A 20777-nucleotide genomic window follows, 5' to 3' on the forward strand; every position below is an offset into this window, starting at 1 on the left:
AGTAGTTGGTCCTAAATTCATTTCCACCATTACCTCTATTATTGCTTCCATATGCATTATAGTTAGACTTGGCAATGTTACCACTGTTTGTATTGTAACCTCCTGAAGTGGAGCTACTAACACTAACAACTTTTTTGGAAGATGTTTTTCGTGGTATTGTATGTATGGTTAGTAAGAGAACCATGTTTGTTTTGATTATTTCTTTAATTACATGGTATAGTATGGTTTGATTTCACGATTTTATAACCATGAAAACCTTTACTTTTTGAAACCACCAATTTGGTAGTATCCCATTGTTTACTTAATTTTTTTCAATTATATCTTTACTTAATTTTAAATAAATCTAATTTACCATTTATTAAGGTATTTTTATAAATTTATCAGTTACGATACAGTACCATACAGTCAACAAATAATAAAATTATCATTAAACAATAGAAAATTATATCGCCTATCCAAACATAGTATTATACTATACTGTACCATACCATACCATATAGTACGTACATTAGGAAATCATAGAAAACCACCATCCAAACAAAGTGTAAGAGAAGTGGAAGCAATTCCTAGTGGATTGTTAGGTCTGATCTCTCTTTACCTTTCATCCTGAATAAGCAGTGAGAAAGCTTGTGCTAGAGATGGAAATAGATTCATCATTAGAATGCTACCCCTCACTGCAATGTATACCTCATTCAATCCCATCAAAAACTATATAAGTCTCTTGTCTTGCTGTCTTTTGTGCACACTCTCCTTTGCACCATAAATACAAGTACAACTATATTATGTCTTTACATTCAGGCTATTCAATTAGTCCCAAAGTTTCTTCATCTTGGTATAGTAACCAGTGATGTCTAGAATCCCCTATGAGAGGTCATTGATTTCCTTTTGAATCTGATACAACTTCGCACCATTAATTTGATCATAGCAATCCTCTAACTCATTCCAAAGCTCGACTACATCGTTAACATACTCAACACTATCTGTAATCTCCTTAGTTAAGTAATTCAGAATCCATGATATGACCATATCATCACATCTCTCCCACAATCAAAAGTTTAGCAAATTAGCTGCTAGCTTCTTACACTCGCTATTGATGAATCCAAGTTTATTCTTCACTGATAGGGAATGTAGTACACCTCTTCTCCAAGACTTGTATCAAACTCTATTAAAGGGAGTTGGTATTAGAAATGCACTGGGATTATCAGATGGATGCATGTACAATGGACTAGACGAGTCAATTGTAGTATTTTCTTTATAAAGGTTGGCAGCATCAATAGTTTCAATCATTGTAAATGACTATCAATTCGTAGAAAATAGAATGAGTAAAGAAACAATAGACAGAGTTGGATGAAACCAAATCTCGAAAAAGATGAATTCACTTTCACTGAAATGGAGAGAAATTGGGAAATCCAATTTCAGTTGAAACAAACAAACTCACACAAAGTGTAGATCTAAATAGAACATGAAAGAGGAATGCCTATTGCAGAAAAATCAAGTCATAGCTCTGATATCATGTCAAAATTAAATGTGGATAATTGAGTTCTTCTTCTAGAGCTTGAAATCCATCCATGGCAGAGCTCCCTCAGAACTTACATCATAGAAGAAGACAGAAAGGTAAATCTAAGATTGTGAAATTGTAAAACTGATTCATTCACTTGGATATGTACATTATATAGTTGGTGAAATAAAAATATCTAATCCTAGCTTAACTAAATTCTAACTACCTGACAACGAGCTAACTAACTGATATGAGTAATTAACAAATGTAACAGAATTAACAAACTAAGCTAGGCAAATATATACACGAAATAATGTAGTACAAATAAGGTAGAATATAATCTCAATAGAATTTTTAATAGAATCCAATCAAAGAGATACTTTTGATAACCAGACGAAAGTAATATTTTTCTTATCTAACATAACAAAAAAAATAACTTTTTATAATAAAAGTTGAAGAATCACAAAAGAAAATTTAGACTTGCTTCTATATACATTTATCAGTTTACATAGACTAGCTAAATGGAAAAATCTCTTTCAGCTCAATCATTAAAAATATATGTTGACACTACTTTTGTTATATCTCAAGATAGAAATGGTTTAATAATGTATATCTTACCAAATGTGAATACTAAATTGAACCACTCATTACAAATTATTTTTAGTTTGTAGATTGAAAAAATTATATTTTATTTCATTTATTCAATGTTGTATTTATCACTTATTCTTAGTAAGAAAATTTTTTGATCTGAGAAAAAACTAAGTTTAAAAGGCATAATATTAGTTGTTTTTTCTGTTAACTCTGATACAACTACTAAAACAAGAATGTTCTTTAAAAGCATGATTTTTTTAAAACTAAAATGGAGTATTTGCAAGAGATAGACCATTAAAGCACTACAAAAAAATGAACAATACATCATTAAATAAAGAGAAGAAAGAACTTACAACTTGTTGATTTATTGATTCAATTCTGAGGAATCCATGAAAAAGATTCATGCTGTAATTGAATTCCATCATCGCCATTGTCTTCAAGGTCCTCTTTGGTGTTTTGAATGTTTTTCATCTCAGCTGCAATAGGTTGAGTTATGTGACTTTGAGATGGATTGTTGAAGCATTATATTTATAAAAGGGGCAAGCGACTAAGGTTTGCTAAAAGTTAGTACAAACTTTTTAAATCTAATTTGCTCACAATTAGAGGTCGTAATTTCAGCCAATATTTGCAAATCAGCCCGTCTAATCCATATTCTAATGTGTTGGATCACTTATATTTTAGTTGGGTAAATATGAGCTTCATTCTATTATTAACCCATAAAATTATGAACAAATATGGATAAAATATGGGTATCTATATACATACTCACATTCGTAAATAGAAAAACAAATCCTTAAAAATTTAAGAAAAAGTATTTTTCAGATCAATAAAAAACACCAACGCATCCCTCATACATCCCTTTCACTATCTACCTACCCTTACATGCCTACCTTAATCTACTCCAAACCCATACCATACTCCTACCTACCCCTCGGGTGAGGGATCGAATATTGGATCATAGTCAAAAGTTGGGGGGTCAGGATCGAGAATCAAGTCTCGGGTATGAAGTTGTGGCTGAGGATGGGAGTTAGGTACTAGGTTGCAAGAAGAATTGAATCAATTTGAGCACAACAAGGTTTGGAACCTAGTTCCCAGATCCTCAAATCGAACAGTCATCGAAACCAGGTGGGTCTTCAAAAATAAACTTGATGATCTAGGAATAGTAACCAGAAACAAAGCAAGACTGGTTGTTCAAGGGTATAATCAAGAAGAAGGCATTGATTGTGAAGAAATATTTTCTCCCGTAGCTTAAATTGAGGCAATTCATCTCCTGATTACTTTTTCTGTACATATGGGTTTTGTCCAATGTCAAATGGACACCAAGAGCGCATTTTTAAATGGTATCTTCAAGAAGAGGTATATGTTTGTCAACCTCCAGGATTCGAGAGTCATAATCATCCAGACTATGTGTACTAATTTGACAAGGCACTATATGGGTTAAAACAAGCACCAAGGGCCTGGTATGATAGGTTGTCCGATTTTCTTTTATCTTATGGATTTGCACGCGGAAAGATTGACAATACTCTCTTTGTAAAAAGATGAGGGAAAAATCTTTTGATTGTTGAAATATATGTAGATGATATCATATTTGGTGCCATGGATGAAACCCTGTGTGAAGAATTTTCAAAAATAATGAGTGGTGAATTTGAAATGTGCATGATGGGAGAACTTACTTTCCTTTTGGGCTTTTAAATCAAACAAACCACCAAAGGGAAATACACAAAAGAGATAATTCAAAAGTTTGACATGAGCAATACCAACACAAATGACACCCTTATAAGCTTAAGTACAAAGCTAGATCTAGACAAATCAGGTGTCTCAGTAGCATAAATCAGGTACCCAAGAATTGGATCGCTGTTATACCTTACACCCAGCCATCCTGATCATGTATACAGTGTTGGTCTATGTGCCCGATTCCAATCTTCTCTTAAGGAATCCCACTTAAAAGTGGTCAAAAGGATCTTGCGATACTTGAAAGGTACTCAGAATTTGGGCCTATGGTATCCAAAAGGCCACTCCATCGACTTAGTAGGGTATGTAAACACTGACTACGCTGGTTATCTTATTGATCGAAAAAGCACATCTGGTATGGCTCACTTTCTAGGCTTATGCCTCATTTCATGGGATACTAGGATACAAAATTTAGTAGCCTTATCCACCACTGAGGTTGAATACTTTGTAGCTGCATCATGTTTTGCTCAGTTACTATGGGTAAAGCAACAACTTGAAGACTATGATGTATGCATTCCTATTATGTAAGACAATATAAGTGCTATGACTATTGCTAAGAACTCGGTTCACCACAAACGAACAAAACACATTGACGTGCGTCATTACTTCCTCAGGGACAATGTAGAAAGGGGTAATATTGTGGTGTGATTCTGCAAAATAGAAGATCAGCTAGCATATATATTCACCAAAGCTCTGGGAAGAGAGTCCTTCGAGAAAAATTATATCGCCCTTGGCATTCTTCCATTGTGTAACACCCTGTGTTATCCTAATCGAAACTAGGTTCGATGATGTTGAGAAAAATAGAGGAAAAGAACTGAACCTTAGGACTACAGGTGTCCTCTATGATTCGTAGAGGGTTCTATGACTCGTAGGGATGACTCGTAGAACCTGACAACACCTAGTAAAATTTTGGAATTAGAGAAGCCTTCCTACAATTGACCTTACGAATCGTATGGGTTTCTATGAGTCGTAGAAATTACTCGTAGAACCCCTTTATCACTTCGTAAAATTTTAATAAAGGAATTTTCCCTACAAGTTTTAATGACGAGTTATCAAAGTTCATACGAGTTGTAGAAATGGCCCGTAGAGAAACTTCAGAGACTCAAAATTTCAAACTTCTGAAAAATCTGCATGACTAGTTGTGTCGACACGAATAGTGGCCTATGACTTATAGAACTGATTCGTAGACCTTTACCCTTTTCCAGCCCAGCTCCACAATTGAAGATGATGACCCGTATAATTTTCCTATGAGTCATAGAAATGATTCGTAGATGTCAAATTTTAGTTTTAATGAAGGGTATTTATGTATTTTTCCACCCTTTCCAAACTAAAAGCCTTGACATTTTAAGGCTATTTTGGGCTCCTTATCAGTACCCTGAATGCATAACCCTCTCATTAACACTTAGACAAATTAAAAGCAAAGATTGGAGAAAAAGAGAAAGGCTAGGGTTTAAGTTATTCAAGCGAGGTCTTCGAATTCTCGATTATTCTTTGATTCCAGGTATGTTAGGATGAACTAAAACATGGATTTTGTTCCTCCATGTGCCCATGATTGTGAATGGATTGAGTCCCCATTAATATGTTCTTGATAATTTCTTTTGTAAAATTTACACATTTTAATGATTATTAATAAGTTCATGCTTTTCTACGAATGAAATACTTGAGCATATGATTTGAACTACTTGTTTCATAAACCCTAATAGCATTTTGATTGGTATAGAATTGTATATATCTAAAGATTAAGTGTAGAGCCTTAAACTTGTGCATGTATGATTGTAATTGGGATGTGAGCATGATGATAGTGTTGATGAACTGATAATCCTTTATACTTTCATAATTGAACCCAAGTGAATGGTCTCAACTGAATATTTTCATAAATAATTGGCTAAACCCTCTCTTAATTCAATAATTGGGAATGAATGAGAATTTGATTGGTTGAGAGAATCGATTGATTGAACTGATGAATTGAAAGAGTCTGATAGAGACTTATTGATTTGGTTTGATCTGGATTGATTGTCTTATGAGATTTGAGTTTTGAGAGGAGTATCGAGCACTAAATTAGATAAGAGTAAGTAATAACTCAAACTCAATAACTACGTCACTAAACATAGGAGAGGATTGAATTGTTAAGTCAAATGTTTCCTAAAATATTGTCCTGACAAGATATGACTTGATTGGTTTTGGTTTCATGATTGGTTGATTCGTTATTACCCTGGCAAGGTATGATCTACTATCTGCAAAAACGAACAACCTGATGAAACCATCTTCTTTGTATCCAACCTCAAAAGAACAGATAACCCTTTTACAAACCAGCGTATCGACTCTTCCTCGATTAGGATAATCATGGTAGTGTGTCTGGAGAGCTCTTGAAATTGAGACTCATACTTTGTGACCATCATCAATCCCTGTACCAGTGTTGTAAACTCATCCCTTAACCTCTCTCTCAAGTTGCAGGGCACATACTTCTCCAAGAAAGCCTCGGAGAACTAGGATCATGTTATCGACGGTGATCCCACAGGTATGCAGCTAAGATAAGATCTCTACCACTGCTTTGTTGGTCCATCTAGCTGAAAAGTAGTGTAATCAAACTTATGGGACTCTACCAACCTGAGGTTATGCAACCTCTCTTGGAAACTAACCAAAAATTCATCGGCATCCTTGCATTTAGTACCAGAGAGCCTGGGAAGGTCCAATCTGATGAATTTGGCCAACATCTTCTGCTCCCCCGCAGTCATAACCAGTCTAGCTGCTATGTGCTGAACAACCATGGGAATAAGATGAATCACCGAACAGGGAGTTGTGGTAGTAGGCTGTAGAACTTGGTCAAATCATATTGTGCGCCTACCTGCCCTGAAGCCTGAGCCTCCTCTCAAACCTAAGTCCAGCTGAAGTGCTAGATAGTGTCCCTGCTCGGGACATACCCTCAATGAAGTTGAGGATCCAAGCCAGAGTATCTTGTAACACTGGCGTGGCCACGAATCTAAGTGGAGGCTGGACTAGATGCTCTTCCGCAGGCTGAGTCTCAAACTGCTCAATCTCCATATCTGGCTCCGGCACTGGTGTTGTAGCCTGCGCTCTGCTCTGGTCTCTATGTCAACCTCGATCCCTACTCCGAGCTGGGGATCTATCCGTAGGTGCAGGGGCTCCTCATCTACCCCAAGTGGATCTCGTCCTTGCAACTGAGAAAGAGTGAAACAAGTACAATTTAGAGTTGTCCATCATTATTAACGCACGATTAGAAACAAGAATAGTGAATTAATTTATAACAGTGCCCTATAACCTTCCAAAGATTGGATACGGACGTTATCGTACTGATCTGCAGAACTCTACTAGACACTTGCTCCTGTAATGGTGAGACCAGTGAACCTAAGCTCTGATATCACTCTGGTATGACCCTAAATTGGGTCATGATAGCATCTACTATAACCCCCAAATAGGAAAGCCAAACCCAACTAATACGAAGGTCAAACCTTAATTTTTAATACATAATTAATAACATAAGAAGACGGAAGATAAAAGAATATAACGAAATAAAAGTCGGGCCAAGATATAGATATATAAATATGATACAAAATATACAAGAGGACAGATAGTGACCAAAAGAAATGACGAACTGACACTAGACCAAATCCCGAACCTGGTGTCACCTATACAGGAACTACTAAGTACAAAAGTTGACAATATAGTTAAATATACAATGCAGAACTAACTGTTCAAAATACAAAATACAAGTCAGAGAAAAAGAGGAAATGTTGCAAGTCTCTGAACATCGTTAGCTCATCACAATCCGAATTTGGAACCGCTACGGTTGATCAAGCGAGCGTTGGAGGTGGCTTGAACTGGGAGCTATATCAAAAAAATGTAGAAGTGCAATATGAGTACTAAAATATGGGGTACTTAGTAGGAATCATACGCCGATCAAGCTTAGAAAGAATAAATATATAATAAGCAGCACGATGATACTAATAATATCAAGAAATAAGCATAAACTATGATCTCGGGAAAAGGGGTACGGGAAGATCATCCAATAATCAAGTAAATTCAATCAGTCATATAATCCCATCCATACTCTCAGCTCATAAAATACCGAAAGAATACACAACTGTGAACTCATAGTTATAGCTCAACAACCTCCAAAAGTTCATGAAGCACCCAGAATAACCCTCGAGATCAACAATAAAAGGGGATGTTTTAAATCATACCTCGAGATCATCAATATCAAAATAACAACCCAGAATATGTATCAACGGGTTGCCCAAAATTCATACCTCGATTTATTGAATTAAATAAAGTGTAGCCCAAAGTCAATAAAAGGGTCTCTCGAAAACATACCTCGATCTCATTAACTATGAATTTTCATAAGTGAGATATCACTGTATTTCATTAAAATCCCACATATTTATTCATCAATAAAGGTCCTAGTCTCATTTTTACTCTTTCATTTAAAAAGGGTTTTTAACCTCGGTGAGGTAAAATAAGACAGTTAGTATGTTAAAAATCATATATCACTCACCCAAGACTCCGGTGTACTGGAAACATAGCCTCGAGCCCAACATTTCAATATCACAAGAAACCAAGGTACAAGCATAAGCTAAAAATCATAACAGGTGACTAACCAAAACCAAACAAGTCAAACGAGTGGCATCCTAAGTTAAAATTACCTAGGAGCAAGTTCTAAGGATTCTAGACGATGCAAACAAGTTAAGATATCACCTAGCCTAAGGATCCAACGATTAAAACTCCAAACTAGTCACTAACTATGATCATCGACTCCAAATTTCTAAAAGGAATATCAACACTTAAATCACCAACCTAAACATGCGTTGCTACTCAACATCACATAAGAGTTATAAAGAATCTACGGAAAGGGGTAAAATAGTAAGAACATATAAAAGCACGAATATGAACTTGGAGGTCATTACAGTTCGTCAATCCAAGTTATGTGCTAAAAGTTATGCCATTTTACTGGGCACTATGGAGTCTGTATGATCCGCCGCGTGACCACGCGGCAAATGAAGTGTTACTGTTAAGGTTGTGTGAAGTGTCGTTCGGCCTAAGCTCCAGCTGCGCGATCGCGCGTTCTCCATAATTATTCAAGTGGTTTCTTCTTTTCAGGTTTTAGGAGAGGTGTTTTTTTCCTTTCCTCATCACATAACCTTAACCCATGACTATCAACTTCCCTCAAAATCCATATTCAAGGAGATTTGGTAGGTTACGACAAACTCTTCTTTTATATTTCCCCAACCCTTCAAGAAACAAGATCTAAGGTTAATTCTCAAGGTCTATTTCCTATGTTCTTTTGTCAAAAGGTATGTTTGAACACTCCCTACTTCAAACTACTCATACAAGCTGGTTCATATTTTATTATTCATATTTTGTAAATTACGAATTGAGGTTAGGGTTGTGAGATGCTTTCATGAAAACTTGATTACAAATGTTCTTCTCTTGTTAATTGGGTTCAAATTACTTTACTATGATTTTAGAACTCGAGTTGTTAGTTTTCAATGGATGAATTGCCTCATATGATTTTGAAAAGGGGATTTTGGTATAGATAACATATTTGTAAATTTATGAGTCTTTCAAATGCTTTGGTTTAAACTGATGAACAAAGGGTGATTTTGAAAAGGGTTTTTTGGTATAGATAACATATTTGGAAATTTATGAGTTTTTCAAATGCTTTGGTTTAAATTGATGAACAAAGGGTAATTAATTTTCAATCCCGATTAAATGTAAATGATAATGCATTTTATATGTTATTTTATAACTTGGGAAGACTTGGATGATGGAATTGAATGAAATGTTTTATCATAAATGAGTCTAACATGTTAAGTGTTTTAAATGGTTAATTATACATTTTGGCATGGTTACAACGGCTTGTAAGTCTTGGTATGATGATACTAATGGAAATATGCCTTATTGGGATAAGTCTTAATAAATAAAAACTTGTAAAGATTTTAATGGGTCTTAAAGAGAGTTTGGTAGCATCACCGAGAAAGTGTAAAGTCCTCGTGACTAATCACCTCAAAACTGTGTTTGCCGACGTGGGAGGTCCTTGTCCTGAAAAATGGCTGACCGCTGTAGGTTGTTAATCGGAGCAGTCTCTATAGTATTTTTAGGAGAGTTTGGTTCACCAGATTCTTATACTTCTCAATTAATACGACATACATGGATTTGGGACCTCAGTCGGGTGGAGGCCTGATCCATATAGCCCATGGGTTGCATATGTCGGTGAATACTACCATACTCAGGATTAATAATTTTTCGAAATTTCTATATCTAAATGCTTTTGGGACCGCACTTATGATTATTCCTATTATTTATGGTTATTTATACATGTATCTATACATTTTTGTCCCTTCCTCTGTGTTGCATGCTAGTACTCACCGTATTGACCATCCTAAAATCATGTAGAATCGAAGAGACAGGTTCGTGGTTTTGGGCAGTAGTAGATCATTCAGGGACAACAATCAGCGATGTGGTGAACTCTCCATCTTTCGAAAAGCAGACTTTCCTTTTATTAGTATTTCCTTTGGCTTTCATGGTATGTCTGGGGCCATGTCCCAACATAGACATTGTTGTTCTGTTAGTAAAGGTTTTGTAGACCTATGGTTAGTTGGGTTTGGTTTTCTTATCAAGAGTCGACTTGGTTTTCCCCTTTGGATTCTTTGAATATTAATTGAAACGAGTCTTATATTCCGCATTGATATTTAAATTGGCGTTTGCATGAATTATCTAGGTTAAGCAGGTTGGTTGGTGCTCTCGGGCCTAATGGGGTTTTGAGTGTCAAGTCATGTCTAAGATGGTGTCTCGGGGCATGACATTGTATCTCGGATTGAAAACCATATGAAGTGTTGATCCACTATCGATTTTGTAAAAATCTAAGGTTTTTTCATCTTCAAGAAACTTTCCATTATGAAAATAAGAGAAAATTCCTTCAATTTTACTCCTTTGTCCCCAATCCTATATTTAACATCCTGGATAGTATCAGAAATCTTTGAATAAATCGTAAATGCACCATTAGCATAGGGTCTCTTCATCAAAACTATCCTCGGGGCTGAATTGTTGATATAAGCATGAAGGGTTGAGTTTTTGGTAATGCCATAATCAACTAGCTTTTGTTCATCTATTAGGTGAACATCTTTTGAAAGTAATTGCTGAAGACATTTTGGTATGCCCTCCTTATCATGTAATAAAGATTTGACATTTATGCTACTATTTGATTCTTTAACTCTTAAACCAATTGTTTTAATGACCTTCACGTCTATAGTCATCTGCAAGAGGATAAGCAAAAAGAAAATATAGTCTATAATGGTGTAATTAACATGTATTGCTTCAAATATTCTAAGTGCAATGCATTCATTTCAGTACAAGAAAGGTATAAACTGTCACGATCCGATTTCTCAGGTCATGATGGAACCTACTATGATCCATCAGTAGGCAAGCTGACCCAACTCCCGAAACTGTAAGTAATGAGATTTCTGGGTAGAAGACCAACGATTCAATCTAAAATAGTAAAATAACAATAGATACATATGTGAACTGGTGGAAGCAACTAAATATATACAATAAAAAGGATCCCTCCTAGAACATGGAAGTCACATGTACAAAGCTACTAGTAAGAAGAGTACAAATCCCAAAAGTGGACCACGAAAATAGAGTTGTGCAAAAGATAGGCAAAATGTATATATAGAGGGAGACAGGTAAATCTAGGACGCAATGTGCTCACCCTCACCTCTGATCATGACCGCAACTGGCTTGAATTAATGCCGGTAGCGTAGTACTCAGACCTGCATCATGAAAACAGATGTAAAGTGTAGTCTGAGTACCAAAACAACAGGTACCTAGTAGGTATCATAGGCTGACTGAGCAAGATAAGCAAAAGTAAACTGAAATGCGAGTAAAAGATCACAACCAAAAAATAGGGTAAGAAGTAAATGTTGGTATCTACACGAGCATACTGACAAACAAAGAGAAAGAATCTAACTAAATCCACCGGGATCCCATAAACCCGACAGGTATGCTCGTGCACAAGTAAAGAGTAACCACCTGCACAGACTCCCATTAGACCGACAGATGCAAGAATAGCTGAAGAAAAAGAACGGGGCCAAAAGGATTCCAATAGTATCATCATTTCTCGGATTTGAACTGAACCATTCCCAAACTCTAATATCTCAACCCAAAGTTGAGAGTAGATGAAGACATCGGACCGAAGATTTATTAGGGAATAAGGAATTGAACCACGTGTAAGCTGGACCATAGACTTCAACCAGGTATTTGTAGCTAATGAGTCGAAACGAATAAGCTAGACCATGGAATTTAACCTAGTAGTAACTGTAGCCAAGGGTCGAACACGGGTAAGTTAGACCACGGACTTTAACTAGGTAACTGTAGATAAATAGCCAAACACAAGTAAGTTGGACCATAGACTTTAACCTGGGGTAACTGTAACTAAGAGAGTGAACCGAATTAGAATCAGCAACCAATTATGCATCACGGGAGTACCCCCAAACCAAGTGACATCAATGCATCACTCCAGTTCGAACCAAATATAACCCGAATCGCCGAGAAGACTCCTAAAACTCAAGAACCAAGCAATACCGGACCTATGTGAGAATAGGGCATTATGGAGGTAAGGTTACAAGTTGTGTTACCGCCTAGATAAGGCTAAGACTATTAGACCCAAGTCTGCTATATCAGTCTACATGGAGCTAACCATCCGAAACAACATTAGAGAAATTCTAAGGCCCAACGGCACCAAACTCATGCAAGTCTAAGACAATCACTAGTCTAAGCCTAGACTAAGGCCCAACATGCTTCCAACATATAACCAAAGACAAAATACAAACCACAAGGTATAGATGATCAACAATAACGAGACATGCTTTAATAGTCCGACAATACCCCAAAAATAACACCTAGGGCATGAAATCTAGGAATTTAGCATACTCGACACCCAAACCTCTCCAAACTCATACAAATCAATGTACAATTGCCTAAACATACTCAGTCTTATGAGGAAAAACCCGTAGCCTACCTTTAGGCTGACTGCGCACGCTCCAACTCACGAAACTGGAGTCTTTCCCTTCTAAGTGACCTCTGAATATTGCCACGCTATAAATAATAAAATCACAATGTTAATATGTTCATTATGACACTAAAATTATCGAATTCAGAAAAGGGCCAATTTCGGAGTCAAAAATCGAGAATTATGGGACTCGCTCCATAATTCACGAAATTGACTCCGAGAATAGGCTCCAAATACTACCCCTAACTCATGTTCCACAAGGGAACACAATTCACACACCAAATCAGACCTAAATCTAACATGCACAAGTAATCAACTTCATGGCTTAAGAACTTGGGAACGCAGGAGAAAAAAAGAATATTACCTCAAAGTAAGCCTCAACTCCTAATTCTAAACACACCATTGGTTCCCTTAGAAAATCTATGCAAGTTAGCCATTATAGGATCGGAAGAATTGAACCCGACGTGAATTAAACATGCAACCCTCTGATCTGGAGTTAGACGCGCTACCATTGGCCACGAATCCATGATGGACTTCATATACCAACTAAAACATTTATTATCTCTATGAAATCGTTATTGTCTTACACTTAAAATTTAAATCAATTTTGTTTTAGTTTTTTGTGATATAGTATTTATTGGAGTTCGACTAAATCTATAGGGAAAACTATACAAAATTGACCCTTTAAACAAATTATTTATCACCCCATACCCCACTCTACTTGATACGATATGATATCAATATACTGATGGAGTATCAGAGAGGATTAGGCTCAGTCTTATATGATACCGATACGGTATCAACATACCGACAAAGTATCACAAAGAATATATTTACTAATTAGTTTAATAAATAAGATTGTGATTTTAATAATTTTCTTTTAATTATTTTATTTTTATTTCTTAATAAAAGAGTTTAATCCTATATATATCGATAATGTATCAATATATTGTTATGGTATCATTGAGAATTTTAAAAGTGTGAATTTTCAATATCATGATAATACACGGATATAGTATGATAATATCATTTATGTAATATCGAATGATTTAAAAAAACTTTTATAATATCTTCATAATATATATATAAACTATGATGATATTATTCAATATTTGTGATGCTCAGTATCATCACTTTTTTTTTAATTTTACACAATTAAACCGCACATACAAATAGTGGCCAAATCACAAAAGAACACACTTTTGAGGAAAATTTTGGAGAAAAGGTGTTTCGGGTTAGGGCTAAAACTGCTCCGATCTGTTGCAATGGCAGAGATTGTTAATCAAGGGAAGCGAAAATTGGAAGAGCAGAGTAGTGTGAATGCTGGGAGCAAAGCTGTAGAAGATTACGATTCTGATGAGTATGATCATGATATGTATGTGGGGAATCGCAGGATGAATCGAGAAATTCGGAAGGAGTATAACAGGCAGGTGAAGGAGAGCGAGGTAAATAATGCTTTTCTTTTTCTACTTGTATTTGTTTGTTTTGTTTTTTTTGATTTTGAATTGTTGTCCGCCTTGTTGGTTTATGCAATTAGGGTTTTGATATCACTTTGGATTTGGATTTGGGTGTTAGTATTGGTGCTCCACTTGTTCCAGCACGGGGTGAAGAGAACAATCTAATGTTTACTGAGATATCATGCTTAGCCCTTGATGCTTTCAATTCACAGAATGTAAGTGGAAAACTGTTTTGTTTTTTTTTGGTTAGGCATAATACATATACGTACACACTTAAAATTATATAAAGTTCAACAATTAGATGCACATGTCCTCCGTGTTAATACATGTATGATGCCACAAATTGACGTGTATGATGCCACATAGGATATGATGTCTACTTGTTCAATTTTTGGATAGTTTAATTGTCTACTTGTGCATATATACTAGTTGAGGCCAAGTTAAAGGGTATATTTATGTATTATGCCTTTTGGTTATTAGAGAGAAAAATGTTATATTTTTCCATTTGTAATTCGGGTTTTTGTTTTCTTTCTTTTTATTAGAATAAAAGATACAAATTTGTTGAAAATGTGACTGTGAACACATCACTTGCTGCTGGATATTGGTGTCATAACACATTTCTAGCAAAGGATTCTGATGCACCCTACACTGTAAAGACCTTTCAAGCATTGGGGTTCTGGGGAATTTGTGGAGAAAGAATTATTGCATTTTGCAGGCTTAAGAAAACATCCAGTGATCAAGGTAAACTTTTTAATGTGTATCACACCCCTTGTTATTTACATTGCTTATACTTATGCTTAGTAATATATAAACTTCCAATGTTTGTGGCTTCTCAAGATTACCTTGTTTCTTGTGGGTTTTTTGTTTTGCGGGGGAAGGTGTATATGGTTTTTCTAGCATACAAGTCATGAATTTATGCCTATGCATATTGCTACACAACAAATACAACTGCCTCAATTCCGAGGTCCGCGGTATCATTATCCATTTATATACCATATGGCAACATTTATTGCTTATTTTAAAAACTATGTTGCTATTATTGTGTGTGCTTGCCGGAAACATCCATTGTTCACCACAGTGTTTTGAGAAGCGAGAAGCGGAAAAAAGCGACGGGGGCTCGCTTCACAGAAGCGAGAAGCGTGAAGCGAAACGCATGCTTTTTTCAGAAAAAGTGCTATTTAGTATAAAAATATAAAATATAAAATATAAAATATGCATAGATAAATAATCAAGAACTCAAAAGACTTAGATTAAAAAGTAACTAGATAGTCAATAATCCGCATAAGTAACAACATATAAAGCAAATGCATAACCAAATCACAAAGAGAGCAAAATCCTATTCTTCAACAAGATCCTCAAACTCTTGAAGTGCCATCAACAAGGGTTCTATTTCTACTTGGTCCTCATCTTCTTCCTCATCGGAGGACTCATCAACAAGAGTTCTACTTCTATTTGATTTTGAACATGAACTTGAACCTGTAGCTACTCTTTTTTCCTTGCCCCTTAAAGTACTCCCCCTAAAACCATAAATATTCTCCTCCACACCACTAGCCGTAGCAACTTCACCATAAGTGAGACCTTCTCCTTCATATACTTCTTCATCTTCATGATTTTGGGGTGCTCCAGTTAACCATTCATTTGCATCATTAATATTATCCAACAAAATTGGATCAATGGTATTGCGAGCATTGTAGCGACGCACCAATGTTCTATTATATTTGATGAACACTAGATCATTCTGGCGTTTTAACTCAAGTCTGTTTCTCTTTTTTGTATGAATCTGCATAGAATATGTAGAAAGTAATTAATGGGAGGACTTTGGACAACTAAGATACCATTTAATTTAGTAATAAAATAATATAGGTTCTCACATGTTCATACACGCTCCAATTTCTCTCGCAATCGGATGAGCTACAAGTTAAACTTTGCACTCTAATAGCAAATTGTTGCAAGTTTGGGACATTATGACCATATTGCATCCACCATTCAACTGTAGAAGAATTATTTTAAAAGTTAATATGTAATAACTTAAAAGTTAAAGCTCTAATAGTTAAATGTTGAAATGCTCACCTAGTGACCTTAAGGTTCTAGCTCTAATGGCTGACTCAATTCCAAGTAGCCCATCAGCTTTCATGTACACACCAAGCTCATCCCCTATTTTGTCTTGCAAAGTTTTATCTAGGATCATTCTCTCAACACATGCATGATATCCCAACCACACTTCTTCAGTTAAAGTCTTCATCTCATTATTTTTATAATAGAGCCCCGGGTTCAAAATATGTCCAGCTGCATGTAAAGGTTGATGAAGTTGATCCGTCCACCTTGCATCAATGATTTTGAAAACATTCATATATTTTCTGTCATCATAATTGAATGCCTTTTCAATACTTTCTTTGGCCCTATCCATGGCTTCATAAATGAAGCCCATTGGTGGTTTTTTCTCCCCATCCACCATACGAAGTACATTAATTAAAGGACCACCAACTCTAAGTGCTTGAACAGTGTCATTCGAAAAATATGGACTGATGATGTGTCTCGCAACTTCTTTCCTAAGAGTTTCCTTTGCATAGACACTCTCATTCCATTTAGTGGACATAAACAAGGTTCTCAGATTTTTCTTTTGCATATAAAAACTATGCAATGTCAAAAAAGTTGTTGCGAATCTTGTCTTAGCAGGTTTTACCAAGTTTCTTTGCTTTGTGTATCTCCTCATCATATTCAACAACAGTGCCCTTTGACTGATATAAGAATGTATCTTAACAGCCTTACCAAAAACTATTCAAAAAAATTTAATAGTTAATAAGTAAGAAAACTAACATGAAGATTAAAAAAGAACATTAAATATCAAGACTCAAGTTCACTTGTAGAATACGGGGCCTCTTTGAAAATGTCACCAAACATCAAGTTGATACAATGAGCAACACAAGGAGTCCAGAAAATATGCGGGAACACTCCCTTCAACATGTCACCCGCTTTTTTGTTCTCACTTGCGTTATCGGTCACAACTTGTACCACATTTTTCTTGCCTATTTTCAAGATAGTCTTCTCAAACAAGTTAAACATCTTATTAGAATCAGTAGAAGAGTCACTAGCATCATGAGATTCAAGGAACACTCCCTTTTGGAGAATTCACCAAAACATTGATGATCATTTTCCCATTCCTTGCTGTCCATTTATCCATCATAATGGAACAACCATACGTTTTCCATTGAACCTTATGATCTTCTACAATTTTGTTTGTCTTTTCCACCTCTTTTTTTAAACAAGGAACTCTTACCTCATGATAGGTAGGGGGCTTCATTCCAGGGCCATATTGGCCTACGACATCAATGAATTCACCAAAACTTTTGGTGTAGTTAACACAATTGAAAGGCAATCCTGCATCATACATCCACCTAGCAAAAGCAGATACAGCACGATCCCGTAAAATCTTGCTAGAAGCCTCTTGATCAATAGGTCCACCTTTTCTCTTTTCATTTGGTTTTTGCGAGAAATAGAGATTAAGAGGACCTTTGACATTGCTAGCGGTGGATAACCCACTTTCACTAGTTGAAGGTTTCTTTTTTGAGGGAGGTCCCATTAGCATATTCACTTCAACTTCATTATCCATTTCATCATTATCAACAAGATTAACCATGGATGCTTCAGGATTCATTTGAGTTTTAAATTCATTTTTTTTCGTAAAATACTCCTTTATTTCTTCCTTCACACTATTCGGGACCTTTGGACACACTTTAACATCTTTATAACCACCAATAAGATGCTTCTTGTGACGAAATATTCCACCATTATATGTCATATCACAAAAAACACATTTGATTTTGGTGTTACTTCCTATGGCAATTCCATATGCCCAAGCTGGATCCTTTTTTTGTGCCATTAAGAAAATACAATTTACTACAAAGAAAAAATAGAATAATAATTCAGTCACACAAGTCAAATTGTCAAAACAATAATAGAGCAGTTGACAGATGACAGCAAAATTAATAAAGCAGTAATAGAGCGGCTGAGCAAAATTAAAAAAAATAATAAAGCTGCTGGCCTGCTGTAGTGGGTTTTAAGTCAAAAATTGGCCATGAAAGTTGTCTATGGGCTCCACTTTTTGATAAATTTCCTTTATGCAGTTAATTAAACATCCAATAACCATTCTCCACTTCATATCACCAGCCCACTAGCCTAATAAAACAGCTGCAGCAGTATTAAAAAAAATAAAGCAGCTGCAGTGGTTAATAAAGCAACCCTTGTTTTGTGTAATAAAGCAGCCCTTGTTTTGTGTACTAAAATCACTATAAAAAATTCAACCAAATTTTTCACCTCAACAAATTAATTAATATTATATGATAAATGTTAGTTAATTTTTTTTTATGACGGTAATGTTAGAGCCTTTTACACGCAGATTAATTAGATTACCAGGTTAAATTCATCTATTGTCTCTTTTATTCAATTTAACCTTAGTGATCTTCAAGATTGTTGTTGTTGTTGTTGTTGTTGTTGATCTTCAAGATTGTAATTCATGGTTTTATTTTTGGTAATAAAATGATTTATGAGAAAAAGAAAATCATGATACAGATATAAAAAACAGAGCATAGCTTAACAAAACAGAGGTCCACTGAGAACCCAAGTCAAAAAAAAAAAATGGCCAAAACATACCAGTAGCTGCGCAGAACTGCATTGCTGGATAGAAACAGAAAAAGAAGATGAGAAGAAGTGATGAAGAGAAAAAGAGAAGAACATCACACATCACAGCAGTTGCGCAGACGGCAGAACTGCTGAATAGAAATAAAAATAGAAAGAGAAAGAGAAGAAGAGAAGAAGAGAAGAAGAAAAACTAACCTGGTTGAAGTTTGAACTGACGAAGTCTCGAAGAAGTCACAGCAGCTTGGAATAATTAATTGTAAGTTTACAGATTTGTTATTTAAAAATAAACTCTAGTGCCGCTTTTAACAAATAAGCGAGCTTTTTTCTCGCTTCTACATGAAGTGCGCTTCTCGATATTGAAGCGCTAGTGCCTCGCCTCGCTTCGCTTCACGCTTAAAGCGAGCGCTTTACCACTTTTTCACAACACTGGTTCACCAAAAGCTTTAAGCTCAAAACTTCACTGTTTTTCCCAACCAACACCATCACGGTTTCCGTATTGTTAGGTGAGAGAAGGAATGAAAAAAATTTGAATTATTGGATCTTTATAGTTATTTAGCGACAAGGATTTTGGCTAATTCACTTTTAAGAGCATCCCTGCCTTTATGGTTGAGTAAGGTTTATGATGAAAAGGGAGAGAGCGAGCCTCATATACAAGGTGTTTAGAAAGCAAAATGTGTCCGACAAAGAGCATCTAGTTATAAAAATCATTAGAAAAAAGTTCATGTTTAGTGAAAAGTGTAAAAAGAAGTGGAGAAGTTCCTACTTCCTAATGTCCCTTTGTGTGAGACCTTGTTTCTTTTCTTTTCAAATTGTTCACATGAGAGTCAAATGGGACATTTCCTATGCTTCCTAATTAGGCTACTTTGGCAAACTCTTTAGTAGACGTGTTTTTTGTTTCACATCAAATGATGTTATACCTAAAACATTCAGCTCCCTTACCATTGCAACTTGTTTTTCCTGAGAGCAAGGTTTGCATTTTTCTGGTTTTCTAGGTGTTTGCTTTGTGCCAGTTAGAACTGCCAAATTGTTTTGTAGCCCTGCTCGCTTTTCTTTGTTAGAATTACTAACGTTATATTTTTGGCAGGTGATGAATGCCCTCCCTATTCCAATGTTGATTTGAAAGCTAGACAGTGAGCTTGTCATCTCTTTAAACTCGTGGGGTCTTCTACTCTTGTAGTTATTTTTTGTGCCTAGCCGAACGGAGGGAGTGTCACTTTGTTTGAATGAGGGGATTTGTTTGAAATACTGATTTGGCTAGTGTTCAACGTTGTTGGGGCTTGGTGAAATAAAGATTTAAAACCAATCTAATTTCAGGCTCTACTGTTTATGTATAACATCAATATTGTCATTGGTGTGTATGTCCAAGGTGGTTGGTTTAACCACAAAGGTTCTTCATCAGTGCACTGATTGCACATGATATTATAGCAGCTTTAGAACAGGCACTTACAGATTTTGCGGTGCATACTTGACGGGGAAAGGACGCACTAAAATATAATGAATGGAGTTTCATATTCATGAAAAGCCAGGTCATTTCTTCTCTTTCTAATAACACAAACATAAACAGAAGTGAGGTTTTTGATCGGGAATAAAGTTCAAAAACAAACACTTGTATTCTTCCTTACGACAAAAACACACTCCAAATAACGAACTACCGGGCTTTCTGTTTTTTGGTTCTGCTACTGCTCGGAGCATCTTTTCCCTTCTTTTTCTCCCCAGAAGGTAATTGAACGATACCTTCAGGATAAGCTAATCTATATATCAATTCCTTCCTGACTTTAGCATACCCCTTATCACCCCATTTATCACCCCATTGATTCTTAATCTCAAAGTACTCTAC

At 35.7% G+C, this 20777-nt stretch overlaps 1 protein-coding gene and 1 pseudogene across 2 annotated transcripts; one reads left to right on the forward strand and one right to left on the reverse strand.

The window, feature by feature from the left end:
* The window catches only part of LOC129905028 (polyubiquitin-like), a 59987-nt pseudogene extending 48896 nt beyond the window's left edge, over nt 1-11091 (reverse strand).
* A 2967-nt stretch (nt 11092-14058) lies between these two features.
* Nucleotides 14059-20240, forward strand: LOC129870010 (uncharacterized). 2 transcript variants are annotated; one of them, XM_055944573.1, is made up of 4 exons: nt 14059-14290; nt 14383-14517; nt 14845-15043; nt 20025-20240. In XM_055944573.1, the coding sequence occupies exons 1-4, from the start codon at nt 14111-14113 to the stop codon at nt 20072-20074; spliced, it is 564 nt and encodes a 187-aa protein (XP_055800548.1). In that variant the 5' UTR covers nt 14059-14110; the 3' UTR covers nt 20075-20240. The 2 variants fall into 2 exon arrangements, with proteins under 2 accessions (XP_055800548.1, XP_055800549.1); XM_055944574.1 differs by lacking the exon at nt 20025-20240 and adding an exon at nt 18872-18906.
* The last annotated feature ends 537 nt before the right edge of the window (nt 20241-20777 follow it).

Source organism: Solanum dulcamara, chromosome 10 (assembly GCF_947179165.1).
Source record: "Solanum dulcamara chromosome 10, daSolDulc1.2, whole genome shotgun sequence".
Taxonomy (NCBI): domain Eukaryota; kingdom Viridiplantae; phylum Streptophyta; class Magnoliopsida; order Solanales; family Solanaceae; genus Solanum; species Solanum dulcamara.